Genomic DNA, 15,560 nt, shown 5'->3' with positions numbered 1-15,560 from the left:
GTCTGTTCATTCACTTGCTCATGGTCATTTTGTTGTCTCTAGTTTTTGGTGATTGCAGATAAAAATACTATCCACTTTCACGTGAAGTTTTTTGTGTGAGCACAGTTTTTCAAATCAGTTGGGAAAATATCCTAGGAGTGTGACTGCTGGACATATGGTAAGACTATGCTTAGCATTGTAAAACATTCAGATCCACTTTTGTTCAGGAAAAAAATATATTTCTATGTATATTAGGTGTAAAAACATAAATGGCTGTTATGGGATTTCTGACTAATTTTATTTATTTTTATTCATTTTTGTATTCCCCAAGGACATTTTAAAATGATTCAAACAAGCAACACATTTATAAGCAAGGAAAAGTTAATTTAAAAAGCACAATTAAGTAAGAGAAAGACAAGAATAAACCAAATCCACTAGCCAGGGGTTACCTTGTTTCACTAGGCCACCAGCCCCTGCCAAGCAGAAGTTTCTTGACAGGGGCTTAAATATGGTGAGTGTTTGGGGATCACAACGGCCACAAAGCACTTTGAAATAACGAGAGTCTTCCTTCTTTCTCTACAACAGCTGTTCTCTGAAACTCCTTCTGGGCTCTCCGTGTCTCAGACTTGGAGCCCTGGTTACATTTGGGTGCCCCAGATTCATGTCAGTGCTTCCATAGCCCAATAATGAAACTTCTGCTTTGTTTCTGAGATCAACCTTTGCTCATCTTCCAGTTCCAATCACCAAATTCCTGTCTTGTTTCTGCTTTAAGTATCCACAACTATACAAACCCACATAGCATGAAAAAAAATTTGCAATCAGTTTAACAAACCCTCAATTTATCTAGTTAGGAGCAGAAGTTTGTCAGTAAACAAAAATCTATAGTATACCATCATACTCTGACATGAACATAAACAATAGAGTCAGTTTTGGAAAACAATGCTATCTTCAATTGTTTTAATTTTCAAAGATGGAGGAAATCTGTGAGACCACCAAGTAAATCAATTCAATCGGACCTATTAAGAACAAGAGGCAGGTGGTTGCAAAGGCATCTTCATATGTATGTTACAATGCTGACAAGCTCAACCATCCATCCTCCTCCCTCCAAAGAAGATGTTTGAATTTTTGATGCCTGGCTGTTTCTATATTTCTGAAATTCACTGTCAGAATTACCAAGACCTTTCACAAACAAATCATGAGATCAGTGGATCCCATAACTGTTAATATTGGGGCTACATTCGGCTCACCAATAAGTCTACAAGAAGAACACTACACAAAATCCAGTATCTTGGCATCATTGTGGTGTCTTTTGATATCCTCACCTCCAGGGCATACATTATTAATTTCTGGAGAAGCTACCTCACTGAATTTGCCAACTTATAAGTGAAACTTACATGCTTTGGTGTTATTTTTAGCATCCCATAGGAGATAAGGGAGAAATAGGAACAACCTGCAGAAAAGACATGCCACTGAACTATTGTTCTAGAAACTCTAACAGTGATAATGTGGTTGTGTCTTTGGTGACCTCAGTTGTCACTCATTTCTCTCCATGCCACTATTGTAACTGGGCCCTTAGGTAAAATGTTCCCAGGTTTTAGCAAGATAAACAAGACCGGTATAGAAAATGACCAGGCAGATCAAAGAGAATCAAGCTTTTAGAGGACTTCTTTCCACCTTCTACTTAAATATCAGAAGAGGCCAAAAAATCTAAATCTAAGGAATTGATTGAGTGTGCTGTATTTCCCAAGTTAAACAGGGAAAGTATTAGAAGATAAACTGAAGCTTTTCTTGACTGAGCAGGAGAAGGTCAAGAGTAACTACGTTCAACAGCTTGTAGATAGCCCCTTGTATCCAAGGAAAGCATATTTAAAAGCAATCACATTTTTGCAACAATGCTGGGAAAAGGGAAGTCATTATCAACACCCTCAATCTTTAAATTAGACCAACAGAGATCTGTTCTATTTATTCTGTAATTACAAACGCTGCAAACTGGATAAAGAATGTGGCTATCTGTAAACCAGAGATAATTGTGCTGACTTAAAAAAAAAAAAAAGGGGAAAACACACCAACTAACCAAGTAAACACTTCGCAGTGTGCTCCATCAGCCTCCAGACTATTCATTATTCACGTCACATCTCTTTGCTTGGCTCACATGCTTCTTTCTGTTTGAAATCCCTTTCCTATCCTCATCTGTTAGTGAAAACTTGCTTTCCTTCAAGGCTCTGCTGCAATGCCAGCTGTACCTGCACCTCTCAGAGATCCCTTCCTTCTCTCAGAAGACTTCATTAGGGCCTCTGTTAAGAGAATTACAAAATCTGTCTCTCCCTGAGTTTCCTGGGATTTACAACTATGCCCTGTCAGTCCTTAAATTCCGTCAGTGCCCATACAATGCTTGACAGTGAGAACTAAGTACTGAGTAAGAACTGAGAAAGAGGATTTATCAAGAAATAGAATATATTAATTTACCAGGAAACTCCAGCATTGTTCACTGCTTTATGGTCAGTTTGGTATATTAGTTTGGAAAAGAGAAAAACTTTTAAAATAGGATTCCAGTTAGGTTCATCTGTGTATAGCTTTTTGGATGACCACAGCACTTGTTCCAAAAAACAACTCTGAATCACAATTTCTGTCTTGTGGAGTATATGGTTTAAAATTACCCTTTCCTCACAAGAGACTGAATAATGTGATGATGATATCACTTTCTTCAAGGGGAGCAGATATTCTCTCTTAGAACCAGAAGAATGCTGTGCCTTTTCTATGTTTGCATCATGATGTAGCAACCAATTCAGGAATGAATGTATGTGTCCTTTTTACTAGTAACAATAATCACTATAGTTTGTGTTGGGCTTTATGTTTAAAAGCGCTTTTGTGGACATTGTTTTATTCTCATGACATTCTGTTCCACTGCTTATGTTCAACTTGAAACTTATAAAGGCTGATTCAACAAATCCCTCATCCTTAGAGATTTAAAGTCTATTCCTGTTCTACTCTAAAACAAATTGAAACAATACCAGGATAATCACTAAGACCATGAGTGTGCTTGACTTAAGTAACGTAAAAATGCTAGCTTGTACAAATGATGTCTTCCAAGATCTACTCCACACCAAACATATGATTCCTTTAATTATCTGGAAGAAGCTGAGGTTTCTGCCAATGCCACCTGCAGGGGAGTAAGTCACTGAGTTTGAGGATCTTCAGGGTTGAGTTTTATGCTAAAGTGAGGTTTGGGAAGCTGCTCTAGGAAGAGGTTTCTTTTGTCTAAATCAGAACCTCAGGACCGCTCTCTAACCGCCCTTTGGTATGGGGAACACTTCAGTCCTCTAGAAGTCCCACAGATCCATGTCCCCTTAGTCCAGACCTCTTCTCACAACCAGTCTGTCCCATCTGAGCTTAAATCCAACTCACGCCTGGATGAGGAGGGGAAAAGAGGGGCTTCATAAGCTTGACCCTTTGCCTGTAACACAAGCTTGAATCATCTCAGTTTATTTACCTTATTCTCAAGAGTGCTGTGAATGTTTAAATGACTTGGAAGACTGGGAACATTTAAAATCATGGTGTTTTGCATTATTTGGTTTCTGCAGTTGACTGCTTGACTTTTCCTTTGAGGACTGTACACACATAAAGATAAAAAGTCACCCCTAAGTTTTTACAGAAAAGTAAGTTTGCTAATATAGTCACTTCTCTGTAGAGTCATGGGAAAAGTAAATGTAGTTGTCACTGTAGTTGTTAAAAAGAAGAGTTTAAATAGATTCTTGGAGGATCTCTAATTATGAGAACTTCCACATTGGGATGCAAATAGTTTATTTTAATAAGCATTAGTCATTCAAAATGAGTGACAGGATGGGCCTCCCCAGTGGCGCAGCGGTTGAGCGCTGGGTTGCGAAGCTGCCCGCAGCCTCTGCAGCACTGGTTCGATCCACGGCCACAGGCGAGGGTCCCACATGGTGTAGCAGACCTCTCCTGCCACGCCTGCTGCTCCTCTCAGCAGTGTATTTCCTGTCTTTCTGTTCTGTTCCCCGCTCTGGCTCTGGTGAATCCTCTCACCCTCCTGCGCTTCTGATTGCACCCAGTGCTCGTGTAAATAAATAAATAAACAGAAATAAATAAATAAAATTTAAAAAAAATTAGTGACAGAGTGACTGTAGTTTTGAATACTCAACTTTCCTACTGGCCTACAGTTATTAATGGAATTGCAGATGTAGAATCTGTCTTATTTCAAGCTGTCTATCAACCTAATGCTCTGGAGAAGTCTCTTACAGGGGATGGTCTCGGCTATAGGCTATCTGTGGGCCAGGGCTACTTCCCCATTTCCACTGCACCAAAGAGGGGTCTCTTAGGTTTCCGAAACATTTCCTCTTATTAAAGATGTCTTCCAATCTCCAAATCTTGTGTCTGAAATGGGGTATCCTGAAATTTACTGAAAATGTAACACACTAGAGATAGGTATGGATGGAAGCTCTCACAAATGCAATGGGAGGAGAATGTAGTCACACATAAAGCTTAAAGATTCTACTTTCCTTGCTTGCTAACATGCATTGGAACAAAAATTCATCATTTGTACTCAGGAATTAGTGACTTAGTAAGCACTTTAAATCAATCTTCAATTCTATGGGTTAAGACTGAAACCAAAAGCTCACCAAACCACCACATGTTATCTGATAGAAAAGATTCTTCCCGATGTGGTACATATACACAATGGAATATTACTTAGCAATCAAAAAAAAAAAAAAGATAAACTCATGCAATTTGCAGCAACACGGATGGAGCTGGAAGGGATCATGCTCAGTGAGATAAGATAGAAAGAAAGAAAAAAACTGGATGGTCTCACTCAGAGCAGGAATTTAGAAAACCTATATAAAGGATCAGGAAAAAGACTAATTATAATAAAGTAAAAATCAAAATCAACAAGCAACTATAAACCGGGTGGAAGGTAGTAAGATCAAAAAAAGGGTGTTGGGAATTTTAAGGGGACTATAACCAAATGAAAATGTGTACATTGTACAAAAATGAAAAATGATGTAAAAAATTATCAAATAAAATTTAAATCAAAATAAAAAGAAAAAAAGAAAAGAATCTTCCCATTTATACAAAGATATCTGGAACGAGCTGACCAAGAGCCACTGCAATACATTAACATCTAGGAAATACAGGCCAAACCCCCAAAAACAAGACCTACCACCAAATGGTTTAATAACTCCCGAGGGAGGACAGCTTAAGAATGACAAATATCAACCAAGGAAACAAGACATTTTTTTTAGTACAAGGATATTACGAGGGAGCATTTCTAAAATAGGACTTCTTTTATTTGTCAGACTCTTACTTTGGAACAAAAGGGGACTGAATATTGCCAGGTCTGGAGTAAATTACCTTTATGTTGTTTGTGTGCAAAACTGCTAACCTACTTTATAAAATAAAACTGGGTGATGCTTGAGCTTCCTTCTAACTGCCGCTTAATAGTCTTCATCTGATAATTAGATATCAGAGAATGACTAAAAACTGAAGATATTTAAACTAGTAAGAGAATGATATGGCCCTTACAGATTCCCAAGCCCTCAAAATTAGAATTTTATTGCTAGTACCCCCATTTAAAATTCCATTTTAAATCACACAAACAATATACTCGTATTTCCTTTCAAAAATTAAAAGTATTAAGGAAAAAATCTGCTCTGACCACCACATCCAATTCTTTCTCACCCTTTCCCACCTAACCTGATTCCACTGATAAAAGTAACACAACAATAGCCAACAATGCTATTTTCTATGCCAGGAACTGTGCTGAGAGTGTGCAGGCATATCTTATTTAATTTTCAAAGTTCCTGCTAAAGTGGGTTCAATTATTATTCCCATTTACACAGGAGAGGAAACCAAGTCTTAGCAGGCGAAGTCCTCCATTAACTCAGGAACCCATTGTTAGTTGTTTGGAACACACCTCTCTACATTTTTCTATGAGTCCCTATATATACTTGAGTACTTAAAGAAAATATAGTTTTGTTTAATAAAAAGGCTTCAATGGTATAATTCTCTACATATCTATTGTGCAATTGTATGATTTCCCTATGGCAGTTCATAGAGCTCCTACTCATTCTTTTCAATTGTTGTCTAGTATACTAAAGCTGTACTATTTTCCTATTGATAAGCATGGAGTTATTTTCAATTTTTCACCAATATAAATGATGCTGCAAATTTCCTCAAGCACAGGGACAGCTGTTTGGGTTGCTACCAAGATGGGGAAGTGCTAGGTCATGGGTGTAATGATTAAATCTTAATAGATACAACTAAATTTCCTCCAAGATAATTACATAGTTTATAAAACTATACCAAACTGATACTTCAAGTTTTTGCCAATTTAATGGCTAGTTTTTAATATGCATTTCCCTTATTACAATAAAAGTCATATAATACTTTCTGGACTGGTAATTAAATGATAGTCACTTAAATAAAGCATGACAACATAAAACTGTGCATATGCAGTAAGCAGATTATTTTATTTAAAAATGCACAGCTGTACATTTCCTCTCCCATCTTTCAACACAGGAATAAAGCCTTTCCTTTAAGTAAGCAGCCACTGAGCAGCTCCTGACACACTTCCTGCATTAACCACACCCTAAGATCCCCTGGTTGCGTTTCTTAGGTGAAGTGAGAATGTAAAGACCTTGTGAAATAATCTGAGTGCAGGGCTTCCTTTAATTGAACAGCAAGCTTTTAGTCATGTGCCTTCATCAAGTCTTTCCAAAACATTTAATTTAATTTTCACTGAAACAGCTCTTTCCACACTTGTATTTCATCGGCTTACATATTATTTAACTAAATTACATAATTACAATGACATTCAGCCAGTATAAACAGGTTTGGGAACCATTGCACTGGCTCTTGGAAAACACACAATTAACTGAGGGAGCAAAGCACAAAGGTTGTGGTGAGTAGCCCAACATCCTCTGGTGGGCCTGCGTGGTGGGCAGACAAGTCTTGAATACAGCGAGTAGGTTAAGGACACATCTGGACACTAGGGCTGGGAAGCATCTTCTTATATACCTATTGTCCAACATCCTTTACTACGAATCATTTATTCATTTCATTTCTCTATTTTTCTACTAGATTGTCTTGTTCTTAATTATTCACAAATGTTCTTTACAAATCCCAGATATTAATCCTTTGCCTTTCATATATCATAAATATTTTTTCCCCAGGCTGGTGCCTATTAACTACTCTGCTGTTTTATAGCAGAGGCTAATTAGATCTAATAAAATCAACTCCTTTTTTCTTTATATCTTTTGCTTTCTGGGTCTTGTTTAAGAAAGACTCCCTTTGCTGAGATTCTCATTGGATTCTCTGTTTCCTTCTAAAACTTCAATCATTTTGGGGCCTCCCTGGTGGTGCAGGCAGTTGAGCACTGCACTGTGAAGCTGTCCACAGCCTCTGCGGTGCGGGTTAGATCCTGGCCGGCCAGGGAGAATCCCACATGGTGAAGTGGACCTCTCCTGTCTGGCCCGCTGCTCCCCTCAGCAGTGTGTTTCATCAGTCTGCCTGTTCTGTTCCCCACTCTGTCTCCAGTGAATCCTCTCAACCTCCCGCGCATCTGGCCTGTACCCCGGTTCTTGTATAAAAATAAATAAATCTTAAAAAAAAAAACCCTTCAATCATTTTGTTGTTTTCAGATTCCAGAAGAGGAACTTGAAATTCAGCAGTTTTAGGTACTTGACTGAAATGACAAAGCTAGAAATGATGAAGCTGGGATTTGCATTAACGTATATCTATGTATAATCTCCAAAGCCAATGCAACTGCTGCATGCCACCTTCCCGGGAGAAGTGGACTAACAGATATTGAGCAATGAAGAAAATTAGCATAAACACACATTTTTGTATGGAGAACATAAATGGCCGATGTATAATGAATCATCATCCGCCTCAGAAACCAGTAGTGATTTCCATCCACAGAAACTGTGTCAAAGGTCCAAGTGACTGGAGATCTAAATACTCATAGAGCAACCACTAGGTGCCATGTGCTTGGAATTTAAGAGATAGATTTTAACCTCCAAGGTCTAAAAGAGGAAGGTACATTAAACAAATCACTCACAAACAGTTATTCTCAGTGGCACTGAGAGCTACAAAGAACACAAAGGTAAACAGAGCTAAAAAAAAAGGAGAACTAGCTCAGTTGGTGAGGTCTGGAGAGGCTTCCCTCAGGGAGTGACATTTAGCCTGTGGTCCCAAGGTTGAGTAAGAGGAAACCAGGCAAAAAGGAGCAGTAGAGTGTGGAGGGGGAAGACGTATTCCAGGAACTAGACAGCAAGTGCTAAGGGGCTCAGTGTGCAAGTCCAGGCCTTAGGAAAGCTGAGGAACCACTCACCAGATAACATAAAGAATAACAGAAAGAAACACTGGTGCTATCATTCTGTGTTCTTGCCTTTTGTTCTAGATGAAAATGCTTCTCTTTCATTAGATGCTTATGCAGCAGACACTACACTCAAAGTGTCACAATGATCATCCCATGGAATCCTCACACCCACACCACAAGGTGCTTTCCCCCTACGGATGGACAAAGGCAGAGAAGCAAAGAAACTTGGTTCTGCAGTGAGCAGGTGGCAGTTTCTGCCTCCAGTTTCTGCCTTCAAGGTACCTCCAGTGCCTTGCACCTGCTCATCACATTCCTTCAAAAAAAAGTCTTAAAAATACTTCGACCTATATCTTAACATCATCCTTTGAAACATAAGACCTTCTTGACTCTGAACTTATATTAATGGATGTAAAATGAAACATTATTAAATGCATTTCATCCACCTTCCAATGGAAACTTCACATTTCGAAGTCTGTTCATTTTCTCAAACAACATGCACGGTCAGTACTTGATTATGCATCCCAAGGAGGGGGGAGGTGACAAACATAACATACTACCAGATGCCTGAAAATCATTTAATTTTGGAAAGTCATTTAGAAATCTCAGCATCAAAGATAACCATTTATTCACCATTCTCCGTGCATTCCTTTACATAAATTGTTCACAGCCTGAGCTCTGGCCGGCTGGCAGAGTAAAGGAGGTTGGGGCTGTCACAGCTGTTTCACCAGTAAGTTATACCAGAATTTTTTTCTCTCTCTATTTAGTCTTCACCGAAAAGCAGTAGTGCCAATTCTGGCCACATTGTAGAAGAAGAATTCACTGGCACCAAGGAGTGAATGGTTATGAAGCAGAGAGAAGGAAAAAGTTGTGTTGGTCCTAAGTATGGTAAGAGCACATTAAGGTAAAACTGACAAGCTCTAAGATAAAAATTATTCCCTTAATTATTCCAAGCAAAATAAGTCAGAAGGAAAAGGATAAATATCAGGTGGTTTCACTAATATGTGGAATATAGAGAAATCAAATGAAAGGTCAGGAAAAAGACAAAGCTTGCCAGCTGACCATAGATCTGAGGCATCCAGCAGGGGAGGAGAGGGGGAGGGGCCAAAACAGGGGCAGGAAGAGCACAGGGGACTCTGGTGATGGGTCTCGGGTGCTGTGGTGGGGGGAGAACCACAGGGACTACACCGGAGGGGAGAAATCAAATACTAAACAAAAATGAACAACAGTATAAGAAAATAAATAATCTAATGTAATAAAAAATATCATTCCCTTAATATTTCAGATGCAAGCACGTAAAGTGGACTTGGGCACTAGTCATTAGATCCAAGGAAAAGCTGCTATCAAACGGGTCACCTGCGTCACCTGAGCCCCTGGTGGACAGATTATCATTAAAGATGAGATTTGTAACTGAAGTTGAAATTTCATCAAGCAAGGACTGATTTTCAGAAAACCAAGTAGAAAAAAGACTACAATGCTCAACTACTTATCTATCAAAGTTTAAAAAAAAAATTCAGGTAAAAAGTCTGATAATTATATTAGGTTCCAGTGTTTAATCATAGATACCTTTTCCTTGATTGAAGTGTTAATGTTAAAATACACCAGAGGTTTGATGAATTCCTGTGACTTCAGTGACACCTTAGAGTCAAAATTTAGGAATTGAACTCTTATTACAGAGAGGATTTTCGCTTCTTCAAAATGACCTGACATATTCAGTTACTGATACTTTAGTGTTGTGAGTTGTAGATTGGAGGTTCAGAAAGAATAGAGGAGAAAGAGTTCGTCTATTATGTTCATTAGTGCATCATGGAAAGTGACAGCCTTAAATATGCATGAGCACAGCTTAGATGCTGCTGTAGCAGAAATCATAAAAATAAAACAAAGCACAAGGGAAAAGAAAGTTAAAGTCAAGAGGAAGTATTTTATGACACTACAGGCTTCTTAAAATCACAGTCACTCAAATATGAAAAAACAGCAAATGATCTCAAAACAAATCCAAAAACAATATTGCTCCAACACAACTGAATAAATATATATTCTTTTAAATTGTCAACCTCTTTCAAGAAATCAGTTAATGTGATAGTTAGGTGTTTTATAGAAATAGAATATTCAGATGAAGTATTAATATTAAAAAATAGCAGGTATGACACCACTCCGTGATACTTAAAGTCCATGAAGCAAAATTCCATTTATGAACAGGTATATCGATTGATATTTTAAAAAGCATTTATCTTTCTATTTCAGATCTCCACAGTTGTCACATTAACTCAAAATCCACAATACCTTTTACATTAAAATGTAAAATACCAACTGTCCTGCTAGAGATCAGTCTTAAAAGTATATTGTTTTCCCTTGAAGGGCAACTTCCCCCACATTACATATGCAGAATAGTGAAACTTAGCCATTCATCCTGACTTGGATACACAAGTTAAAGGAGGTGCAGAAGAAAAATAACGGCCTTCCCCATAAATCCCAATTCTACACATGGTTATTCCTTTAAATTTGACCACTTTAAAACATCAACTTGCTATATTTTCCCTGCAGCATTTTCTATCAAGATTAAAGAAGGGCTTATTCAGGAACAAACAGGATGCAGGAATAATGGTGCAGCTTCCAGGCAAGCTATAAATAGTGACAGCATTTTCAAGAAATCGTGTGCCAGAGTGTAAGTTACAGTTTGAACATGCAGGGAAGATTTTATTACAATGAAGTCACCAAAATTCATTGTTATATGAGAAATTCGACTCTTACCAAGTTTTCTTGGTTCCTGGCTGCTATTTTCTGCTCCTCTTCTGCCCCATTTTTCATGTATTTGACCTCTTCCACCGGTTTGATTCTATACTCATCTGAGGACCAAAAAAAATGAAAGATGTTTTATAACTTTTTTTCAAGTAGAAAAGTGTCAGTGAGGAAAAGCCCAATTGTGTAATTTGACAGAACCTCTTCCCTGTAGCCTTTATATGTGGCTCATTTCAAACGACATGGAAGAAGCTCAGTCAGGTATCTTGGGTCTTTTTTGAGGTGCTCTCCACTGTCTAGTAGGGAAAAGCTCAGCACTATGAAGCCAGCCAATCAAAGAGGCACCACTGGCCCTTTCACAGAGAGCAAAAGTGTCAGAGGAAACAGAGGTTATTCCATCTCTACAGATTATTTGGGACACACACACACACACACACAGGTCCTGGGGAGATTTTTATCTACGAGAATATTCGTTTAAAAGGCCAATGGTAACAATTTTCAGAGTATAGTCACACCTTAATTTTTCTCTTTCAGAATAACAAAGTACTGTTTAAGGCTAATTTAACTGATAAACAAACAGATTCCAATAATTGGAAATAGAAGTTTTGTTATTTGTTATCCCCATGTTAAATGAGGAGCAGTCTGCAATTATTTCCTAAGATACACACTAACTTTAACTTCTCTCAAAAGTCATGTACTATTCAAAGGTTCTAGTAGGTGGGTATTACCACTCAATGCTGGGGAGTTTAGTGGCCATGAAAGGGACCCAGACTTTTCAACAGTCAGAAAGGTACAATAAATCCTAATATAAAAACACATCATAACACAAACTCAGGACTTGCAGCTAAAGTTCTGTCCCAGGTAGAGGTTTGTTGATAATGCCACTTTTTATCAGATTCCTGCCAGCAGGAAATGACTTGGGACACAAAGGTCATAATTGGGTCTGACTCTCGCTGTTCCAATTAGGAAAAAATTACAAAAATTATGGAAAATTTCATCCACCAAGAAACTGATGATTGCCTAACATATAGAATGGAATAATGTCTATCATAAGCTACCTGAAAGACGAAGATGTCTACTGTAAGAGAGCTTGCATTTCAGTTCAGGAAATTGCAATATATTTTCTTATCCTTATGATTATTTGTATTTCTTTTTCTGTAGTATTTATACCATTTTATATATAATTTCAGGCTTCCTCATACTATTCCTCTCAACACACTACCTCCAATGGCTTTTTTTTATAACAGCAACATTTCTCCAAATGTTTCTCAAAATTATCTTTATGGGCCTCCCTAGGGGCTTAGGGGTTCAGTCACAGCGCTATCACCACTAGGACCTGAGTTCGATCCCCAGCGAGGGAGCTAACCTACATATGGCTAACCCTCTCCTGTCTCACCCTTTGTTCCCGTTAGCGGTGAATTTCAGTAGATCCGCCTGTTCTGCTCCCCAATCTGTCTCTGGTGAATCCTCTCACCCCCTACACCTCTGGCCTATACCCACTTCTTTGATGCAAAAAAAAAAATTATCTTTATGAATGCAATACATATATATGAAAAATAATTCTATGTTCATGGCTGAGCCAACTTTTTTCCCATCTGACAACTCAAGGCAGTTATAGATTCTGCTTCTTTCTAAAGAAATTAGAAAGACTGGTATGGGCTTAGGGTAATCAGTCCTTTACAAACACCAGATCTAAATGTGCTGACAAATCACCCATTGGATTCTGACCCACAATTACAACACAAAAGAATTTCACATCTCAACTTGGTATTCAGAAGAGGGAAAAAATGACAGCAAATGATCAAAACTGACACACATTATTAAGGATTATTTACTCAGAATTTGGTAAAGCACTGCACTTCCATGTTCAAAACAGCACTATTTACAATAACCAAGATATAGAAACCTAAATGTCTCAGAACAGAGGAATGGATAAAGAAGATGAGGTATATCCAAACAGGGAAAGAAGAAGTAAAACTATCACTATTTGCAGATGATATTATAATATACATAGAGAACCCTAAAAGCTCCACAGAAAAACTAATCAAAACAATCAACCAGCTTAGAAAAGTAGCAGGATACAAAATCAATGCAGAAAAATCAGTAGCCTTCCTACATACAATCAAGAGACACCCCACTGCTTGGGAGAAATTTTTGCACTCCATACAACTGATAAGGGATTAATCACAAAGATATACAAAGTACACAAATGACTCAACAACAACAACAAAAAAAAGTAAACAATCCAGTCAAAAAATGGGCAGAAGAACTTCAAAGACATTTCTCCAAAGAGGAAATACAAATGGCCAACAGGCATATGAAAAAATGTTCAACATCCCTCATAATCAGGGAAATGTAAATCAAAACCACCATGAGATATCACCTTATACCAATAAGAATGGCACATATTAAAAAAAAACTGGCAACAACAAATGTTGATGAGGATGTGGTAAAAAAGGAACTCTCCTAAGTGTAAACTGGTCCAATCCCTATGGAAAGCTGTGTGGAGGTTCTTCAGACTACTGAAAATGGAGCTACCATATGACCCAGCATTTTACTCCTAGGAATCCAAACCAACGGACATAAAAACATTGATTCAAAAGACCATCTGTACCCCTATGTTTATTGCAGCACTATTTATAATAGGTAAAACCTGGAAACAACCCAAATGCCCCAAAATAGATGACTGGATCAAGAAAATGTTGTATATATACCCAATGGAATACTATTCAGCTATAATAAAGTAAAAATCAAAATCAACAAACAACTATAAACCAGAGACACACTACAGGGGAAGGGGAGAGGAGAGGAGGGAGTAGGGTCAAAATAAGGGAGTGTGTGAATTGTATGGGGATATAACCAAGATGAAAATGCATACAATGTGCAAAAATAAAAAATGATGTAAAAAATATATAAAATAAAAATGCATGGGGCCTCCCGTGGTGGCGCAGCAGTTGAGCACTGGGCTGCAAAGCTGCCCGCAGCCTTCTGTAGTGCCGGTTCCATCCCCAGCCGCCAGTGAGGGTCCCACATGGCGCGCAGACCTCTCCTGCCGCCCGCTGCTCCCCTCAGTAATGTATTTCGTCGTTCTGCCTGTTCTGTTGCCTGCTCTGGCTTTGGTGAATTCCCTCACCCTCCCGTGCTTCTGACTGTACCCAGTGCTTGTATAAATAAATAAATAAATAATTCTTTAAAAAAATGCATGGTACCCCCCCAGAAAAATAAACTCATGCCATTCACAGCAACATGGATGGAGCTAGAAGGGATTATGCTCAGTAAAATAAGTCAGAAGGAAAAAGAAAAATACTGGATGATTTCACCTATAGGAGGAATACAGGGAACAAAACAAGGCATTAGGGAAAAAAATAATATCAATAAAAACCCATAAAACAAGACAAAAATAAACAGACAGCTATAAATCAGAGCCATTCTGCAGGGGAGGAGGAGGGAGAGGGATGAAAGCAAGGGAGGGAAGAGCACAAGGGACTATGGTGATGGTACACAGGTGAACTGGTTGTAAAAATTCTATGGGGATGACACCTGAGAAAAGAAAGCAAACATTGTAAAAAAAGAAAAAAAAAGATGTAAAATATATATAAATAAATAAAAGACAAATAAATAAAAACTGGAAAAAAAGAAGAAAAAAAAGAAGATGAGGTATATACGCAATGGAATACTACTTAGCAGTCAAAAAGGATAAACACGTGTTGTTTGCGGCAACATGGACAGAACGGGAAGGGATTATACTAAGTGAAGTGAGCCAGAAAGAGAAAGATAAATGATGGATGTTTCACTTCTACGTGGAATACAGAGAAATGAAACAAAGGATCAGACAAACTATAAAACCTATTCCTGAAAGCTGACTGTACGGTGAAGAATATGTTGGCTTTTCTGCCCTCCCGCCATCAGGATAGATGATGGATCCTTGAGGTCCTGAATGCATGCCTGATGGCGGGCACCTGGAGTGGGGTGTGGGCATAGGTAGATGGGATTCACCTGGGCTAAGACTGGGCTTTTTAAGGGCGGCATCACGGGGACGCCAGCAGAAGCTGAGAGAGAAGCAAGAGAAGCAAGAGAAGCAGAGGCAGAGGCAGAGGCAGAGGCAGAGGCAGAGGCAGAGGCAGAGGCAGAGGCAGAGGCAGAGAGAAGGCCGGAGAGCCCAGACAGAATGAAGACTTGCTGGGGGCTGGGATGCCTGCCAGCCTTCCGGCCCCCCAGCACCCCTGCCTGCTGTGTATGGGGTAAATCCCAATAAAAGACCTGCAAAAAACCACAGAGGACTCTGACTCCTCCTTTACCTGGTCTGCTGGATCCTAAAAAACTTGCACTGTGTCCATTCCTGCCCTTTACACTGACCATAGATTTGAAGCATCTGGGTAGAGGGGGGAGAGGAAGAAGTGGGGAGAAAGTGGGGTGGGAGTAGGGTGGGGTGGAAACACAGTGGGCTACAGTGAAGGACTGTGGGTGCTTTGGTGAAAAGACAACTAAGGTGACCACACCTGAAGGTAGA

The 15,560-nt window shown here is 38.8% G+C and overlaps 1 protein-coding gene across 2 annotated transcripts in view; it reads right to left on the bottom strand.

The window, feature by feature from the left end:
• Positions 1-15,560, bottom strand: part of CUNH1orf21 (chromosome unknown C1orf21 homolog) — a 228,084-nt gene that overhangs the window by 84,220 nt on the left and 128,304 nt on the right. For both annotated transcript variants that reach the window (XM_054693408.1, XM_037506294.2), the window contains exon 3: positions 11,063-11,157. In XM_054693408.1, coding sequence (XP_054549383.1) covers positions 11,063-11,157 — 95 coding nt within the window. The remainder of the gene's footprint in view (positions 1-11,062; positions 11,158-15,560) is intronic.

The sequence above is a fragment of the Talpa occidentalis genome, unplaced genomic scaffold (assembly GCF_014898055.3).
Source record: "Talpa occidentalis isolate TD23 unplaced genomic scaffold, MPIMG_talOcc4v2.1 talOcc4.12, whole genome shotgun sequence".
Taxonomy (NCBI): Eukaryota; Metazoa; Chordata; class Mammalia; order Eulipotyphla; family Talpidae; genus Talpa; species Talpa occidentalis.
This window is presented reverse-complemented; position numbering and strand designations above follow the sequence as displayed.